This window comes from Physeter macrocephalus, chromosome 3, assembly GCF_002837175.3.
Source record: "Physeter macrocephalus isolate SW-GA chromosome 3, ASM283717v5, whole genome shotgun sequence".
In the NCBI taxonomy this organism is placed as follows: Eukaryota; Metazoa; Chordata; class Mammalia; order Artiodactyla; family Physeteridae; genus Physeter; species Physeter macrocephalus.
The window spans coordinates 14,643,609-14,658,708 of record NC_041216.1 but is presented as its reverse complement, the minus strand read 5'-3'; the positions used below and the strand labels follow the sequence as shown (position 1 = coordinate 14,658,708).

At 41.2% G+C, this 15,100-nt stretch overlaps 1 protein-coding gene across 2 annotated transcripts in view; it reads left to right on the top strand.

The window, feature by feature from the left end:
- The window catches only part of CEP85 (centrosomal protein 85), a 33,252-nt gene that overhangs the window by 6,178 nt on the left and 11,974 nt on the right, over positions 1 to 15,100 (top strand). Inside the window, exons 2-7 of one of the 2 annotated variants that reach the window (XM_007111332.3) lie at positions 152 to 302; positions 3,787 to 3,939; positions 10,022 to 10,713; positions 11,536 to 11,669; positions 12,082 to 12,199; positions 13,276 to 13,461. In XM_007111332.3, coding sequence (XP_007111394.1) covers positions 248 to 302; positions 3,787 to 3,939; positions 10,022 to 10,713; positions 11,536 to 11,669; positions 12,082 to 12,199; positions 13,276 to 13,461 — 1,338 coding nt within the window. In that variant the 5' untranslated portion in view covers positions 152 to 247. Of the gene's footprint in view, positions 1 to 151; positions 303 to 3,786; positions 3,940 to 9,492; positions 9,709 to 10,021; positions 10,714 to 11,535; positions 11,670 to 12,081; positions 12,200 to 13,275; positions 13,462 to 15,100 lie in introns of those variants that run through there. The other variant, XM_028487592.2, reaches the window with a different exon arrangement.

Sequence of the window (15,100 nt, the reverse complement as noted above, 5' to 3'; positions counted from 1 at the left end):
CCCTGAGCCTGTGCGTCCGGAGCCTGTGCTCCGCAACGGGAGAGGCCACAACAGTGAGAGGCCTGCATACCGCAAAAAAAAAAACCAACAAAAAACATCCTCAGGAGTAAAACATGTGGAAGAATACTTGAATACTCTGTGTTTTTGACAGTTTCAGCTGAATGAGAACAAGTTACAGGGAATTAAAAGATAGTGGAGAGATCTGACTGGTTCCTTCATTCTACATCTGGCTCAAATAACTGTGTTGATGGCCATGCAGGAGAAATACCCAAGTGAGCGGTTCTCTCATGCCACATCACCAGGTGAGTAGTCAAAGTTTTCTGGGTTAAATTTTGACCTTTGCTCTATTATTTTATAACAGAAATTTCCTTAAAAGGAAATACTGAACAAACAAGCATTCACTGAAAGGCTGGCGCTTAAAGAACAAAAATGACATGGGGCTACATTGAATAGAAAAACTGGTCTCTCTGAGAGAACAACTATTTATCTCTGGTCCTACGTAGCTTCCAACAAGACCACGTGATTGATTGAGAGAGGAGGACACATAAAGGATTGGAACAAAATGACTTTGGAAAATAGTTCCATTTGAAATCAGAAAAACAGCATAAATTACTGTGTTCTATGTTGTCTTTGTAGTCCTGTGGGTGGATCAGTCATCTGTTAGCCCACAAAGATTGGAATTCTTCTTAGATGCCAACAGTCTCACTTGTGTTGTCACTAGAGACTCAGGAATTTATCTCTAGAATGGATTTACAGGGTTTTGAAAGCTCAGTAGATATCCTAAGTTGATATGTTAAAAGTTTGTGTATGTATTTAATATATATATTAAAACATGTAAATATATACACATACTCAATAGACAATATTAAGTAGATATGGTATATTCAAATAGGAAGTAGCATTTTAGAAAAATAACTTTTGAATTTGGGGGGATTTATGAAGAAAGGACTACATTTGATGGAACTAATGGTATGTTTTCTTTAACTTGAAAAATCCCACAGTGCCTTATAGCAGACATTTGGTAGATATGTTCTCCTAGGCATACTGCCTTGCATATAATAAGCACTTCAAAAGAATTTGTTGAATCAATTCAAGGTTCATTCAGCAAATATTTATTGAACATTGCTATGTGCCGTGCACTGTTTTAGGATTGAATTATACAATTTCTTATGACACTTATGTGTATAATGCACGTTCTTGGAATGTAGCAATTCCTAACAAAGCTCACTGCTTTTCTGATGGCTTTGTTTTCAGTAGTCTCTCATTTGATTGATAATGGTCTTAATATTTGATAAGGATGCTGCTGATATGACGTGATACCAGCTTTCAGACTTGAATTTTGAAATAATCATAGTCTCTATAACTACACCAAAACATATTTTTATTTTAGCAAATATCACTTTTAGAATTGATGTATGGAGTGGCTGAACAGAAAAGTGGTAGTGGTGAAGAAGATTAGTAGTAGTAACAGGGAGTGATTTCCAGTAGGAGGCCAGGAACATGGTAGTAGAGACCCTCAACTGATTTTCATTATTTCAAAAGACCTGACAAATTGTACACTGACTAGAGAGATTATGCCATATAGACTCACCAGGAGGTCAAATTTCTTTGCTTCTGGATAGAATTATGTTAATTTAGTATAGTAACACTGGCTAATCTTATGCTGATCAGATGCTCTGATTTTTGGCTGTGTTTTCTATTAAAGATTGTTACAGGGACTTCCCTGGCAGTCCACCAGTTAAGACTCTGGGCTTCCAATGCAGGGGATGCGGGTTCGATCCCTGGTGGGGAAACTGTGATCCCGCATGTCACGTGGCACAGCCAAAAAATTTAAAAAAAAAAAAAAGAAATTGTTACAGATTACTGTGTGTATATAGATTCTTTCAAATCAGGCAGTCCACTGAGACCCAAAGAATAAAAGGAGTTCTTGGGGAAAGTGAGGTTGTCTTCAGTAGAAAGCAGAAGTAAGGGTAGCAAAAAAAGGAACAAATGTAGAAGAAAGTAGGTTCAAAAGATGGGAGAAGCACTAAATTCATATATCATTTGCTTCCCACTAAATCGTAGAGTCTGTAGAACCATATTTTCTGATTTCAGCTCAAACTCTGACGCTTTAAATGGATAAGTAGCTACCATTACCTGTTTATTTGTTTACATGGATCATCAGATAAAGTTTAGAAAAATTACAGTGGTTTTTAAAAAATAATTTAAATTTAACTCTTTGCTAGTATATTAGTAAATCAAGTATTTATTGAACACTTCGTATCTACCAGCCCTCAAACAGCAAGCTGATAATGTCAAATAAATCTCATCAGTCTTGTTTCATCTTACCTGCTCAGAAACTTTAGTAGTGTCTTTGCATTGCCCCCGCCCCACAAACTCTTCAAATTAACTTATAAGACTCATCTTGATCTGGATTCACCCTAACCACAAGGGTACCCTGATACAGTCAAGCAGTGGTTTTCAGCAGGGGACTGGATTGCCTGTTACCCTGCAGTGCATTTGGAAACATATGGGATGTTTTCAGGTTTTATAGTGATGGTGGGATGGAGTGAGAGCTGATGCTGGCATTTAGTGGATGGGGAGGGACTAGGAATGCTTAACCATCCTGTAATATGTAGACTATACATTGGAGAATTGTCAGGCCCAGAATGCCAAAAGCACCTGTTGAGAAACCCTGTAGGAAAGAATGTGGGTATTGGAATCAGAACAACCTGGGTTCAAATCTCAGCTCTATCCTCTGCAAAATAGGGGTTATAATACTTTTCAGTGAGTAGGTAGATGAGATCATGTTTGTAAAGTGCTGTGCCTTCTAGATTGCAAAGAATGGAGCTGCTATTAACTATTACTGTCCCAGTACCCCTGGATTCTTGGTAGTTTTTATTTCTGTCTTTGAACATTCTCACCTCTTACGCTATTTCCATTTTTTTTAAGAAGATGTTGGGGGTAGGAGTTTATTAATTAATTTATTTATTTTTGCTCCATGTCCTTTAACTACAGTGTTCACATCCTTGTTTTTTTTTTTTTTTTTTTTTTTTTTTTGCGGTATGCGGGCCTCTCACCATTGTGGCCTCTCTTGTTGCAGAGCACACGCTCCAGACGCGCAGGCTCAGTAGTTGTGGCTCACGGGCCTAGTTGCTCCACGGCATGTGGGATCCTCCCAGACTAGGGCTTGAACCCGTGTCCCCTGCATCAGCAGGCAGACTCCCAACCACTGCGCCACCAGGGAAGCCCGCTCTTTCCATTTAAAATTAACTGGGCTTCCCTGGTGGCGCAGTAGTTAAGAATCTGCCTGCCAATGCAGGGGACACAGGTTCGAGCCTTGGTCCAGGAATATCCCACATGCTGCAGAGCAGTTAAGGCCGTGCGCCACAACTACTGAGCCTGCACTCTAGAGGCCGCAAGCCACAACTCCTGAGCCCGCCTGCCACAACTACGGAAGCCCGTGCACCTAGAGCCCATGCTCTGCAACAAGAGAAGCCACTGCAATGAGAAGCCCACGCACTGCAGGGAAGAGGAGACCCCGCTCGCCGCAACTAGAGAAAAGCCCGTGCGCAGCAACAAAGACCCAATGCAGCCATAAATAAATAAATAAATAAATTTATTTTAAAAAACAAAAACAAAAAACCTCCTTAAAGTTAACTAATTCAGAGTAGCTGAAATAGGTACAGGAGAAAGAAAGGGGTGGGGTGCCACTATTCTCTGATAGGTTTAAGTGATTTTTTTTAAAGTCTTGTGGGGTTACATGAGCAGGTTCACACTAAAGGTGGGAAATGCCACTTGTTTCAGGTTCCAATGTGATTCAGAGGGGCGGTTCCCTGGGAACTGAATGGCAGACCCCAGTTATCTCGGAGGCCTTTCGGAGCCGCTTCAGCCGCTGTTCAAGTATAGCCGACAGTGGGGACACAGCCATTGGCACATCATGCTCAGACATTGCGGAGGGTAAGTTTGGATTAATGATTTGATTACCAAAATGTGTTGTCATTTTCAAATTGTGTTCCACGTATATTGTCATTTCCAGAGTATTCATAAGTCAATCCATTCAGTCAAGGAGTCTTCTTGGTTCTTCTTATCCTATGCTCCTCACAGCCGGTCCCTTCCTCTCAACTTCTACTGTTTGTCCTGTCTGAAACAACTTTCTAATAGGTTTCTTGGCATCAGATCTTTCCCTCTCCTGCCATATTAATCTTTCTAAAAGCCTGATTTCATAGTTTCCCTTTCCTGCAAATCCTCAGTTGTTTCTATTACTTGGAGGATAAAGGTCAGAGTCCCCATTTCTGTGATATGGCCCTATCCCATTCAAACAAATTTCTTACTGTCACCAGGTATGTTGTCTTAACTATGCTACGAACAGAACCTTTTTTTTTGTTTTGTTACTTGAGCTCTTTCCTTCTTTAATCTGGGCCCATTTGTGCTGTTCTCATCTCCTCTTCCCCCTCCCAGCTATGCTTATCTTATTTTTCTTGATTTAATGATATGTCTGAAAAAACTTTTCCAATTTCTTCCTCTCATTACTGATCTTCCTTTTTGCAATTTTATATCTTTATTTTTTTCTGCCACTTGTTTTTGCACTTAAGTATTAACTATCAGGCTGTACTTTACAAGAGTATTTTGTTTTTTCATTTAGATGGTGGGTTCCTAGGAGGGCAGAAAATCTAATGATAATAATTACTGTTTATCAAATACTTTATGATGCATACTGTGCTAAATTTTTTCTACATTTTTTCATTAATACCTTTAAGAACTCTATTTAATATTTTATTTCCAACCTACAAATGAGAGAGCTGAATTTCAAAATGATTAAATGAGTTGATTAAAGTCACCTTGGTACTTGGTGCATCTGATAACATGTCACACCCACTAGGATGGCTATAATCAAAAAGATAATAATCGTTGGTGAGAATGTAGAGAAACTGGAACCTTGGTACATTGCTGGTGAGAATGTAAAATGTTGTAGCTGCTTTGGAAGGCAGTTTGGCAGTTCCTTAAAAGGTTAAACATGGATTTGCCTTATGACTCAGCAAATCTAGGTGTATATACGCAAGAGAATTGATGAAAGCATACATCCACACAAAAACTTGTACACAAATGTTCATAGCAGCGTTAACTTCATAGCCAAAAATTAGAAACAACCCCATGTCTATCGATTGACAAACAGATGAGTAAAATGTGGTATATCCATACGATAGAATATTATTCAGCCATAAAAAGAAATGAAGTACCAATACCCGCCACAAACTGGATTAACTTTAAAAACATCTATGCTAAGTAAAAAAGCCAGGCGCGAAAGACCACATATTGTGTGAAATATCCATAATAGGCCAATCTGTAGGGAGACAGAAGGTAGATTTAGTGGTTGCCTAAGGCTAGGGAAGTTAGAGTAAATGCAGCATGACTGCTAAAGGGTAAAAAGATTTCTTTGGGGGGTGATGAAAATGTTCTAAAATTGATTGTAGTGATGGGTACCTAATTCTGTGAATGTACTAAAAACCATTGAATTGTATGTTTCAAGTGGGTGAAAGTTGTACAGTATGTGAACTATATCTCAGTAAAGCATTTTTTAAAAAAAGAAATGTTTGGAAAAAATAAAAGAAGAATGAAAAGGAGAAAAACAAACACATCCACTACATCTACTACTAGTACTGACTCCTGGACACCTGACATTTAATTTTTTTTTTTGGCCACACCACGTGGCACGCGGGATCTTAGTTCTCCGACCAGGGATGGAACCCACACACCCTGCCGTGGAAGTGGGGAGTCTTAACCACTGGACCACCAGGGAAGTCCCTGGGATTTAATTTTAATAGTTTGACAGCTGTGTGTATATGAGCCCAGTGTCAATAAATATTGAGTTAATGGAATCATAGATTTTAAGGTAGACAGAACTTTAAAAATCACTTAATCCAGTTTTTTTGCAGGTGAGTAGCAAAAATTCCCTGAGGGGTTAAGTAACTTGCCTGATGTCACACAACTAGTTATCAGATTCAGATCTCCCACTTGTAGTGTTCTTTCCATCACTTGTGTAATCAAAAGTGTTACTGTCAATGTAGTTGTGACTTGTTAAGGTTTTGTCTACATGTGCAGTCATGGGACCTTTTTCATTCTGACTAAATAATAGGACTTATAAAAATCAAACAATGGTCTAGATTTTTTCCCCCCGTTGAATTGACTGGTTATATCTCATTCAGTCAAATTGTTACACAGATTGTGTGTGACTCTGTGTGCTTTTTATTCCTTTGGGGAAATATGTGTATTAATTGCATAGTACATTCTTTTTCTAAAAAAAAATTCATTTATTTTCATTTTTGTCTGTGTTGTGTCTTCATTGCTGTGCAGGGGCTTTCTCTAGAGAGCGGGGGCTACTCTTCACTGCAGTGTGTGGGCTTCTCATTGCAGTGGCTTCTCTTGTTATGGAGCGCTGGCTCTAGGCACGTGGGCTTCAGTAGTTGTGGCACGCCGGCTCAGTAGTTGTGGCTCGTGGGCTCTAGAGCGCAGGCTCAGTAGTTGTGGCACATGGGCTTAGTTGCTCTGCGGCATGTGGGATCTTCCCAGACCAGGGCTCGAACCTGTGTCCCCTGCATTAGCAGGCGGATTCTTAACCACTGCACCACCAGGGAAGCCCACCTTTTTTTTTTTTGGCTGTGTGACACAGCTTGCAGGATCTTAATTCCCCAACCAAGGATTGAACCTGGGCCCCTGGCAGTGAAAGCACCCAGTCCTAACCACTGGACCGCCAGGGAATTCCTGGTAGTGTGTTCTTTTTAAATTGTAGTAGCCTTGATGTAGTGGCCAAAGCCATCGGTCTAGAAGTTTCTTTTAAAAGAGTCTAAGGTATCTTTTCTGCCATGTTTGATATATACCGTGATCTTTATCTTAATCTTATTTCTTGCTCACTTTGTTCATGAATGTAGCTTGCTTTATTTGGAGTGCAGTTGACAAGAACACTTATGACTGGTATAAAATATAGTTCATTGGGGTTTTTTTTTCTTTAAAAAAAATTTTTTTTATATTGGAATATAGTTGATTTACAGTGCTGTGTTAGTTTCAGGTGTACAGCAAAGTGATTCAGTTATACATATACATATATCTATTCTTTTTCAAATTCTTTCCCATTTAGGTTATTATAGAATATTGAGTAGAGTTCCCTGTGCTATATAGTAGGTTCTTATTAACTATCTATTTTATATATAGTAGTGTGTATATGTTAATGCCAAACTCCTAATTTATCCCTCCCCCATCACACCTTTCCCCTTTGGTAACCATAAGTTTGTTGTCTAAGTCTGTGAGTGTGTTTTCTGTTTCGTAAATAAGTTCACTTATGACATTTTTTTAGATTCCACATATAAGTGATATCACGTGATATTTGTCTTTCTCTGTCTGACTTACTTCACTTAGTATTATAATCTCTAGGTCCATCCATGTTGTTGCAAATGGCATTATTGCATTCTTTTTTATGGGTGAGTAATATTCCATTGTGTATATGTACCACATCTTCTTTATCCATTCATTTGTCAGTGGACATTTAGGCTTTTTTTTTTTTCTGGCTGCACCGTGCAGCTTGTGGGATCTTAGTTTCCTGACCAGGGATTGAACCCAGTCCACGGTAGTGAAAGCGCAAAGTCCTAGCCACTGGACTACCAGGGAATTCCCCATTTAGGCTTTTGATTCTACCCTTCTCTAAGGTGTTTTACCTTGAAGATTCTCAAGGGACAGGATAGAGGTGGGTACTGGAGAGCTCAGAAGGCTTTCAGTTTTTTGATAAAGACTGAAATTGTCACTGGCTTAATTCAGACTACCATACTTCATAAACCAGTAAGTGATGTAGGCAGAAGTGATCAAAATTTAGCAATAGCTAAGTCTACCCCTTACCAAGAAAGGGGGGTTGCTAGAAAGAACAAATTGCTTTTGGGGGAGGATGGGGGTTGAGGGGCAGGGAGTGTGCTTGAGGAAAGGAGAGATTTAGAAATATATCCTTGAAGTGGCAGAAACCCAGTGATTTGGGGAATTGTAAACTTCTCATAAAAATCACGTATCCCATACACTAAATTTGGAAAGCCTTTGAAAATTGTAGAAGATAGTGTCCCTTTTGAAAATGTGTTGCTATTTCATTTCAGAATGCTCTAAAACACAAACCAGACTTAAAGTGTGATGTAACTTGACATTTTCTTGCACTTTCTGAGGATTACACAGTTGCCTTAATATAAATAGATAAACCCAATAGATAAGTGACAAATGCTGACAAAGACCTCACTTCATCATCTGTAGGTGGACCACACTCACCAGAAAATTAGAAAAACCATATTCTCTTGGGAAGTTGGTACCTTTCTTCTTGGCTTTGGTTTTGCCATTACTGCTTTAGGCATTATGGGCTCAAAACCGAATTTGGTGAGTCTTGAGAGAGAGTGGTGCTGTGGATGGAGAATGGAAGGAGGTGTTGCTGAGTTCAGCATAGTAGCAGCCCTCATAACCACAGTCTTACTGTCCTCTGTTCCATAATTATATTTTGGGAGTGGGGACCCTTGGTGAGAGTGGATATTATGGTGCCATTATGGAAGATTTCAAGTAGAGAGCTTACTAGTCTTAGAAGTCTTCATCACCACCAGTCTACCTTAACCCTGTTGACTAGCTCTGTATTTAAGTTTGGGGACATCAAAAACTGTGTCCTTTGACTCTGAAATGTCCTTTCTTGGTTCTGAGAAGCTGATGCATGTCATCAAAAATTACTGGTTGTTTTGCTTCTTGTTTGTTTTTAGTATGGCATTTTATATATCCCACGATCATCTGAGTAGAGGAAATTAGATACTGTGCATATATTATAAGGGATAATTTGGCTTGCCTGTGTTTTTAAAAAGCTGCTTACAGACCCATGTGAGAAGATGATAGCTGATCTATACTCATATAATTCTGGAAAAGGTTAGTGTCTGTCCTCATTAGCTGAGTGTGTTCTGTGTTGGTTGATGGAAAATGAAAAGAAACAAATTGGAGGTCTACTCTTCTCCGTGGTAGACATGCTTAGTTTGGAAAAGAATACTAAACATAGTTGAAAAAGGAAGATGTTTATATTCCTTGTCCCCCTCACTCAGTTTTCTGCCTGCTGAAGGTAACAGGTGTGTTTCCTCATATTCCTGTATTGTTCTTCACTTGCAGCCCACTGTTCCGTGTTAATTCTGTGACCTTGTATCCTCTTCAGAGTAGCACTTGAAAGTTGGAAATATGTAGAAATATGAACCTTCTACAGCAGGGCCAATCAGCGAGTTGTCTCGCAAGACTAGGCAGGAGCTAAAGGAAATATAAATCCAGTCTGAAGGAAAGTGAAAAATCACAGTTGTATACAAACAAGTGGGTAAATAAAAGGCAAAATATAAAATAGAGGATTTCACTGTTTACCACTTGAGAGTGCTCACTGTGCTAGAATGAAACCTGAGAGTTACTAAGAATAACTTCACATATCCCGGCAGTCAGGTCTGGTGTGTGGGAGAGAGAACAGAATCCTGATTCAGATGCTGTGCTCCCTGCCCTAGATAGAAAGCAGCACTATCCAGTTCGCCTTGTTTTTCAGATAGTTTAGATTCATTGCTCACCTTCACAGGGGAGCTTTTGGAGATCACAGAGGATCCTGGCAGCCCTTGGAAAAGACATTTTTATTAGATTGGATTATAGCTTACAGCTGCCCAGCTCTTAGAAGAGTAGGATCTAATCCATTTTCCTTAAGTAAGTGATTTTTTTTTTAAGTTCAGTTTTCAGCTTTGTTGACTGGCAGGATTTTTTATTCAAATACAAAGGACAGAGTATAAGTTAAAAGTGAAGCCAGTGTTGCCTTTTGTTGGTTTGCCTTGTGAATGGCATTTGAGATCCTAGAACACACATCTCCTGTTTAGGCTGCTGTGTTTTTTGCCTGATACTTGTGATGACAGTGCCCTTTCTGCCTGGTCTTAGGACAGGCAGAGAATGTCTGGCATAGCAGCCAAAGTCAAGAAAGCTTGCTGCCTCAATTTTGACTTACGGAAGACTGTTCTCTCCGCAGATTTTTGCAGCTCAAGTAGCAGTCCTCCTTTCCAGCCCATCAAAAGCCACGTAACCATTCCAACAGCCCATGTGATGCCTTCTACTTTGGGGACCTCTCCTGCCAAGCCAAATTCTCCTGCCGGACCCTCTTCTTCCAAACTTCCTTTGTCAGGGCTGACTGAAAGTGTGGGGATGACAAGAAATGGAGACCTCGGTGCAATGAAACGTTCTCCAGGCCTATCTAGAGATTTCATGTATCTTTGTGGTGCTGCTGGAGAGAATGGAGTTGAGCAGTCCTGGTTTCCAGCAGTGGGCCATGAAAGAGAAGAAGAAGCGAGGAAGTTTGATATTCCCAATATGGAGTCTACCCTCAATCAGTCGGTAATGATGGAGACACTTTATGCAGATCCCCACTACCGAGTCTCCTTCCACAACCCAAGAACCGACACAAACAAGGAGTTATACAAAGTGTTGCCTGAGACCAAGAAGGCACCAGGCAGTGGGGCGGTATGTGAGCGGAATGGACCACACCCTAGTGGCAGCGGGGTTCTTCCTTTGGGACTCCAGCCTGCTCCTGGGCTCTCCAAGCCTCTTCCTTCTCAGGTGTGGCAACTGAATCCTGACCCTTGGCATCCCCGCGAGCGATCTTGTGAGCTCAGCACTTGTCAGCAGCAGCTGGATTTGATCCGTTTACAGATGGAGCAAATGCAGGTAGAGGCCCTTCTTTCCTTGGATTTTGCAGTTTCTGTGCTGATCTTAGAACTGTATAGGTTCTGTCCTATAAGTTTTGACTCCAAAGAAAGCATTTGTAAAAAAGAGGAAAGATGTTTGTAGATAGGAAATGAAGTCTTGTGAATGTCATCAAATCTGTTGGTGGTCTAATTAAACACCAGATAGTTTCTCCAAAGCAGAGGGTTATAAAGGGAATCCCAGAGTTAGGACACCAACACTGACTGTGTGTGTGTGTATTTATGTACCAGTCACTAGGCTAGGTACTTTAACATACAGAATCTTATTTAATCCTTATAGCACTCTGATGAGGTAAATGTAGAAATTTACCAAGTTCTTAGAATAAGTAATCTGTCCAGGGTCACAGAGCTGGTGAGTGGCAGAGTTCTAGGGTTCAAAAACTGTCTTTGAATCCCAGGTTCTTTGCACTATAACACTTTTGGGTTTTAAAAAAAAAAAGTTCTTGTGCTGCTTAAGAATGGGAAGAAAGGAAGCAGGACACATTCTCCTTTCCTGGTTGGTGAGGACACCTTAGCTCCTGGTTAGCTTCTGTTGCCAGATAATGAAAGACAACTGACCTTTTCTTAGAAACTGGAGCCTTTCTGAGCAGGGAGTGTCCAGTTGGCAGAAGTCTCCCTAGCAGGTTCTTTCCAGTCATACATCAGAGCTAAAATTATTTCATAAACAGTGGGCCTTCTCAGACTGAGCCAAAGTAAGCCTTGACTGCAGACCCAGCTGTAGCTCAGGTGTTTTCAGGTGCCTATAGGTCAAGATTAAGCCACTCTGGGCCTGCTTGTCTTTCAGCTTCAGAATGGAGCCATCTGCCACCATCCTGCTGCTTTTTCTCCTTCATTGCCCACATTAGACCCAGCACAGTGGATCAGCATCTTGAACAGTAATGAAAACCTTCTGAAGGAAAAGGAGCTCCTTATTGACAAGTAAGGGGGCAAGGGGTGTCATAGGGCTAGCCTCTGCTGTCCCAGCCCCCACTAAGGAGGTCTTCCCAAGGGCAGCGCATCCTCCTCTGTTTAGGACCCTGCCTTGCCTCATGGTAGAGCTAGGTCAGTAAGCAGCCTAGTCCAGTATGTGAGTAATGTGATAGGCCAGTTGCATATCTCTGCAGGGGCTGTGGGGAGTGCCTAAAGGAGTCAGCTGGCTCCTCGCAGCTGATCTTTCTTCATTTCCCCTGTCAGTTTTCTCATTTGCTCTTCCTCCTCTAGGAAACAGCACTGACCAGAACCCAAGGTCTTTGCTTACAAAGTGTGGTTTGTACCTAAGGAAAGTGGGGGCTCATATTGCAAGTGGATTTGTGTCAGGACCCTGGACCTCATTCTATTCTGGCTTTTGCAGGCAGAGGAAACATATCTCTCAGCTGGAGCAGAAAGTGCGAGAGAGCGAACTACAAGTCCACAGTGCTCTTTTGGGCCGCCCTGCCCCCTTTGGGGATGTCTGCTTGCTGAGGCTGCAGGTAAGCCTTGGCAGCCAGGATGGCATTCTGCTTGTCATAACTCAGTATCTTCCCTGCGCTTGGCACTGTTAGGCATCCAGGAGATAGAAAATGGACCAAGTGATATAAGGTGTCCCTGCCCTCAAAGAGTAAACATCTTAATTTTAAAGTATCTCCTGTTCTGCCCTTGTGGGGGCAGAAAAGGCTTGAGGGTAGATCAAGTGGAAGTCCAGGTGCCTTGGTATCAGGACATACTTGGGAGAAAAGGAAGGCAGAGCAAGGTACGTAGTAAGACCCTAGAACTGAGTGATGCTTTGAGAAGTCTTAATATACCAGCCCTGGCCAAATGGAGGGGGAAGCAGAGGTAATGCAGGATTTAGAGCCATTCCCACTTTTATTCTTCCATGTCTAGGAGCAATTGAAGGAAACCATGCTCTCACTTAGGTCAGTAGCTCTAAAAGAAGTTGGCCAAGCCTCTTCTGTAATTTGGGCTTTTGAATGATGTCTGTTAGATAGGTTATAGTACTGTACTGGCTTTGCCACCTAGTGGGCCTGTTAAGATAGTGTTCCATCTTGTAGAATCAGAATGTTGGTGTGAGAAGGGCCGTTAGATAAAATCTAGTTCGGTCCTCTCATTTACTGATGAGAAGTTTGAGGCCCAAGAAGGAGGAAGAATTTGCCTGAAGTCATATAGAGAATGAGTGTAGGAGAACCAGGCCTTGAGCCCAGGTCTTCTGATACAGTGTCCTGTATTCCTTTGTTATACTACAACTCATCAAGTATTGCTTTAAGCCAGTGGTTCTGAAATTTGAGTATGAATCTGAATCACCTGGAGGGCTTGTTAAAACACAGATTATTGACACCCATCCCCAGAGTTTCTGATTCACTGGGCCTGGGAGTTGGGCTTAAGAATTTGCATTTCTAACAATTCCCAGGTGATGCTGAAGCTATTAGTCCTAGGACCACACTTTGAGAAGCACTGCTTAAAGAAATTCTTAGAGAAAGGTGATACTTGACCACAAAGTATACTAGGTATAAGTAACGTGTATGGGACTGTCAGGGTAAGGAACAGTTATATGTTGAGAATCTTTCTGCAGGAATTGCAGCGAGAGAACACTTTCTTACGTGCACAGTTTGCACAGAAGACAGAAGCCTTGAGCAAAGAAAAGATGGAGCTTGAAAAGAAACTCTCTGCTTCAGAAGTTGAAGTCCAGCTCATCAGAGAGTCACTCAGAGTGGCATTGCAGAAGCATTCAGAGGAGGGGAAGAAACAGGAAGAAAGGGTGAGCTAAGGAACTGATAGCTTTCTAATTCACAAAGGAGTTGGCAGTCAGCCCTCTCCTGCCAGACCCTAAGCTGTTTCTGGCCCCTATTCTTGGAACCTGGAGGAGCCAATTGGGTGAAACCCCCCTACATTGACTTCTTATGCAGGATTGGTCTGTTAGAAATGGAACCCCTCCTTTCTGCTTCATCTGCACAAAACTACCACAGACAGAAAGCCGTATAATCCCTCACTGTCCCAGGTTGTGATGGGCTACCAGCTGGCCTGGGTGGAAAATCAGTCTGGGCAGTCATACGAGATTGTACTGTGGCAAGATGTACCTGTGGTACATCATTCAACCTGGTTTCTCCTCACTCTACCTAAAAATTAGGTGAAGAATCCCATATATGCAGATATTTTGGGAGTTTTAACATTTTTGCCAGCGCTCTTAGAATTGCCGTAGGGTGAGATTGGTTATCATAGAAGGAGCTAAATCTTTTGTTTCTGTTCACAGGTTGCACTAATGCAGACATTCTTGGGGGACCAGTTTAATAATGTTTAGTTCTGGACCACTTGCATCAAAGTCAGCTAAAGCAGTGTTTCTTAAACTTTAATGTGCTTAAGAATCATTTGGAGATCATGATAAAAATACAGATTACAGATTCAGTAGTTGTGGGAGGGAAGGGGGCCCTGAGATCCTGCATTTCTAATAAGCTCCCAGGTGATGTTGGTGCCATTGGTACAACATAGACTTAGAGGCTTGTTAAAAAAGAAACTTTTAATCAAAATAATACATGTATCTAAGTTAAATAACCAACATGTTACCAAATATCAACATATTTATAGTAAAAATTAGTGGTTCTGTGCCCAGCCCCACTCCACAGAATTATCTGTCCTCAACTCTTTTCTTTCTCCTGATATATACCTCTATATTTCTGAATAGTATTCTTTTATTGCATTTTTTGCTGTTTTTGTTTCATGAATGCAATATCTTTTCTCTGATTATACCTTTTGGGATATCTGCATCTGCTCATAGTGTTGTTTCTTGTTTCTTTCAGGTCTTTTTATTTTGTTTTGGTGTCTTTCATGTTAGAGGCTTGGTGATCCTAGAATGAAAGAGTGCTCATATTTAAGAATATAGTTTAGGGACTTCCTTGGCGGTCCAGTGCTTAAGACTCCACACTTTCACTACAGGGGGCACAGGTTCGATCCCTGGTTGGGGAACTAAGATCTCACATGCCGTGCGCTGCAGCCAAAAAAATACACAACGTATCAGTAGTATTTTAAAGCTGTGTGGAAGCTCTGGGTTCATGGTAGTTTTCTGGTGGGCTTCCCTGTGGGATGATCAGACTTAGTCTGCCCTTTTTACTTGGGAACCCTCAAATATCAGTATCTGAATGTCTCATCTCACTCTCTCTAGGAAAGAATCTTCAGCCTGCTGCCTGGTGGGGAGACTGGGGACAGGAATGATTTTGGCCTTTGGGTTCTCAACACTGAGAAGGAGATTAGGTTTAAAGTCCCATAGTTCTATACATAGATGTTTACTTATACTTATTTTCAACACAGTGCTTCTCTCTCTCTCTCCCTCTCTCTCTCTCTCTCTCTCTCTCTCTCTCTCTCTCTCTCTCTCTCTCTTTCTCTCTCTCTCTCTCTCTCTGCCG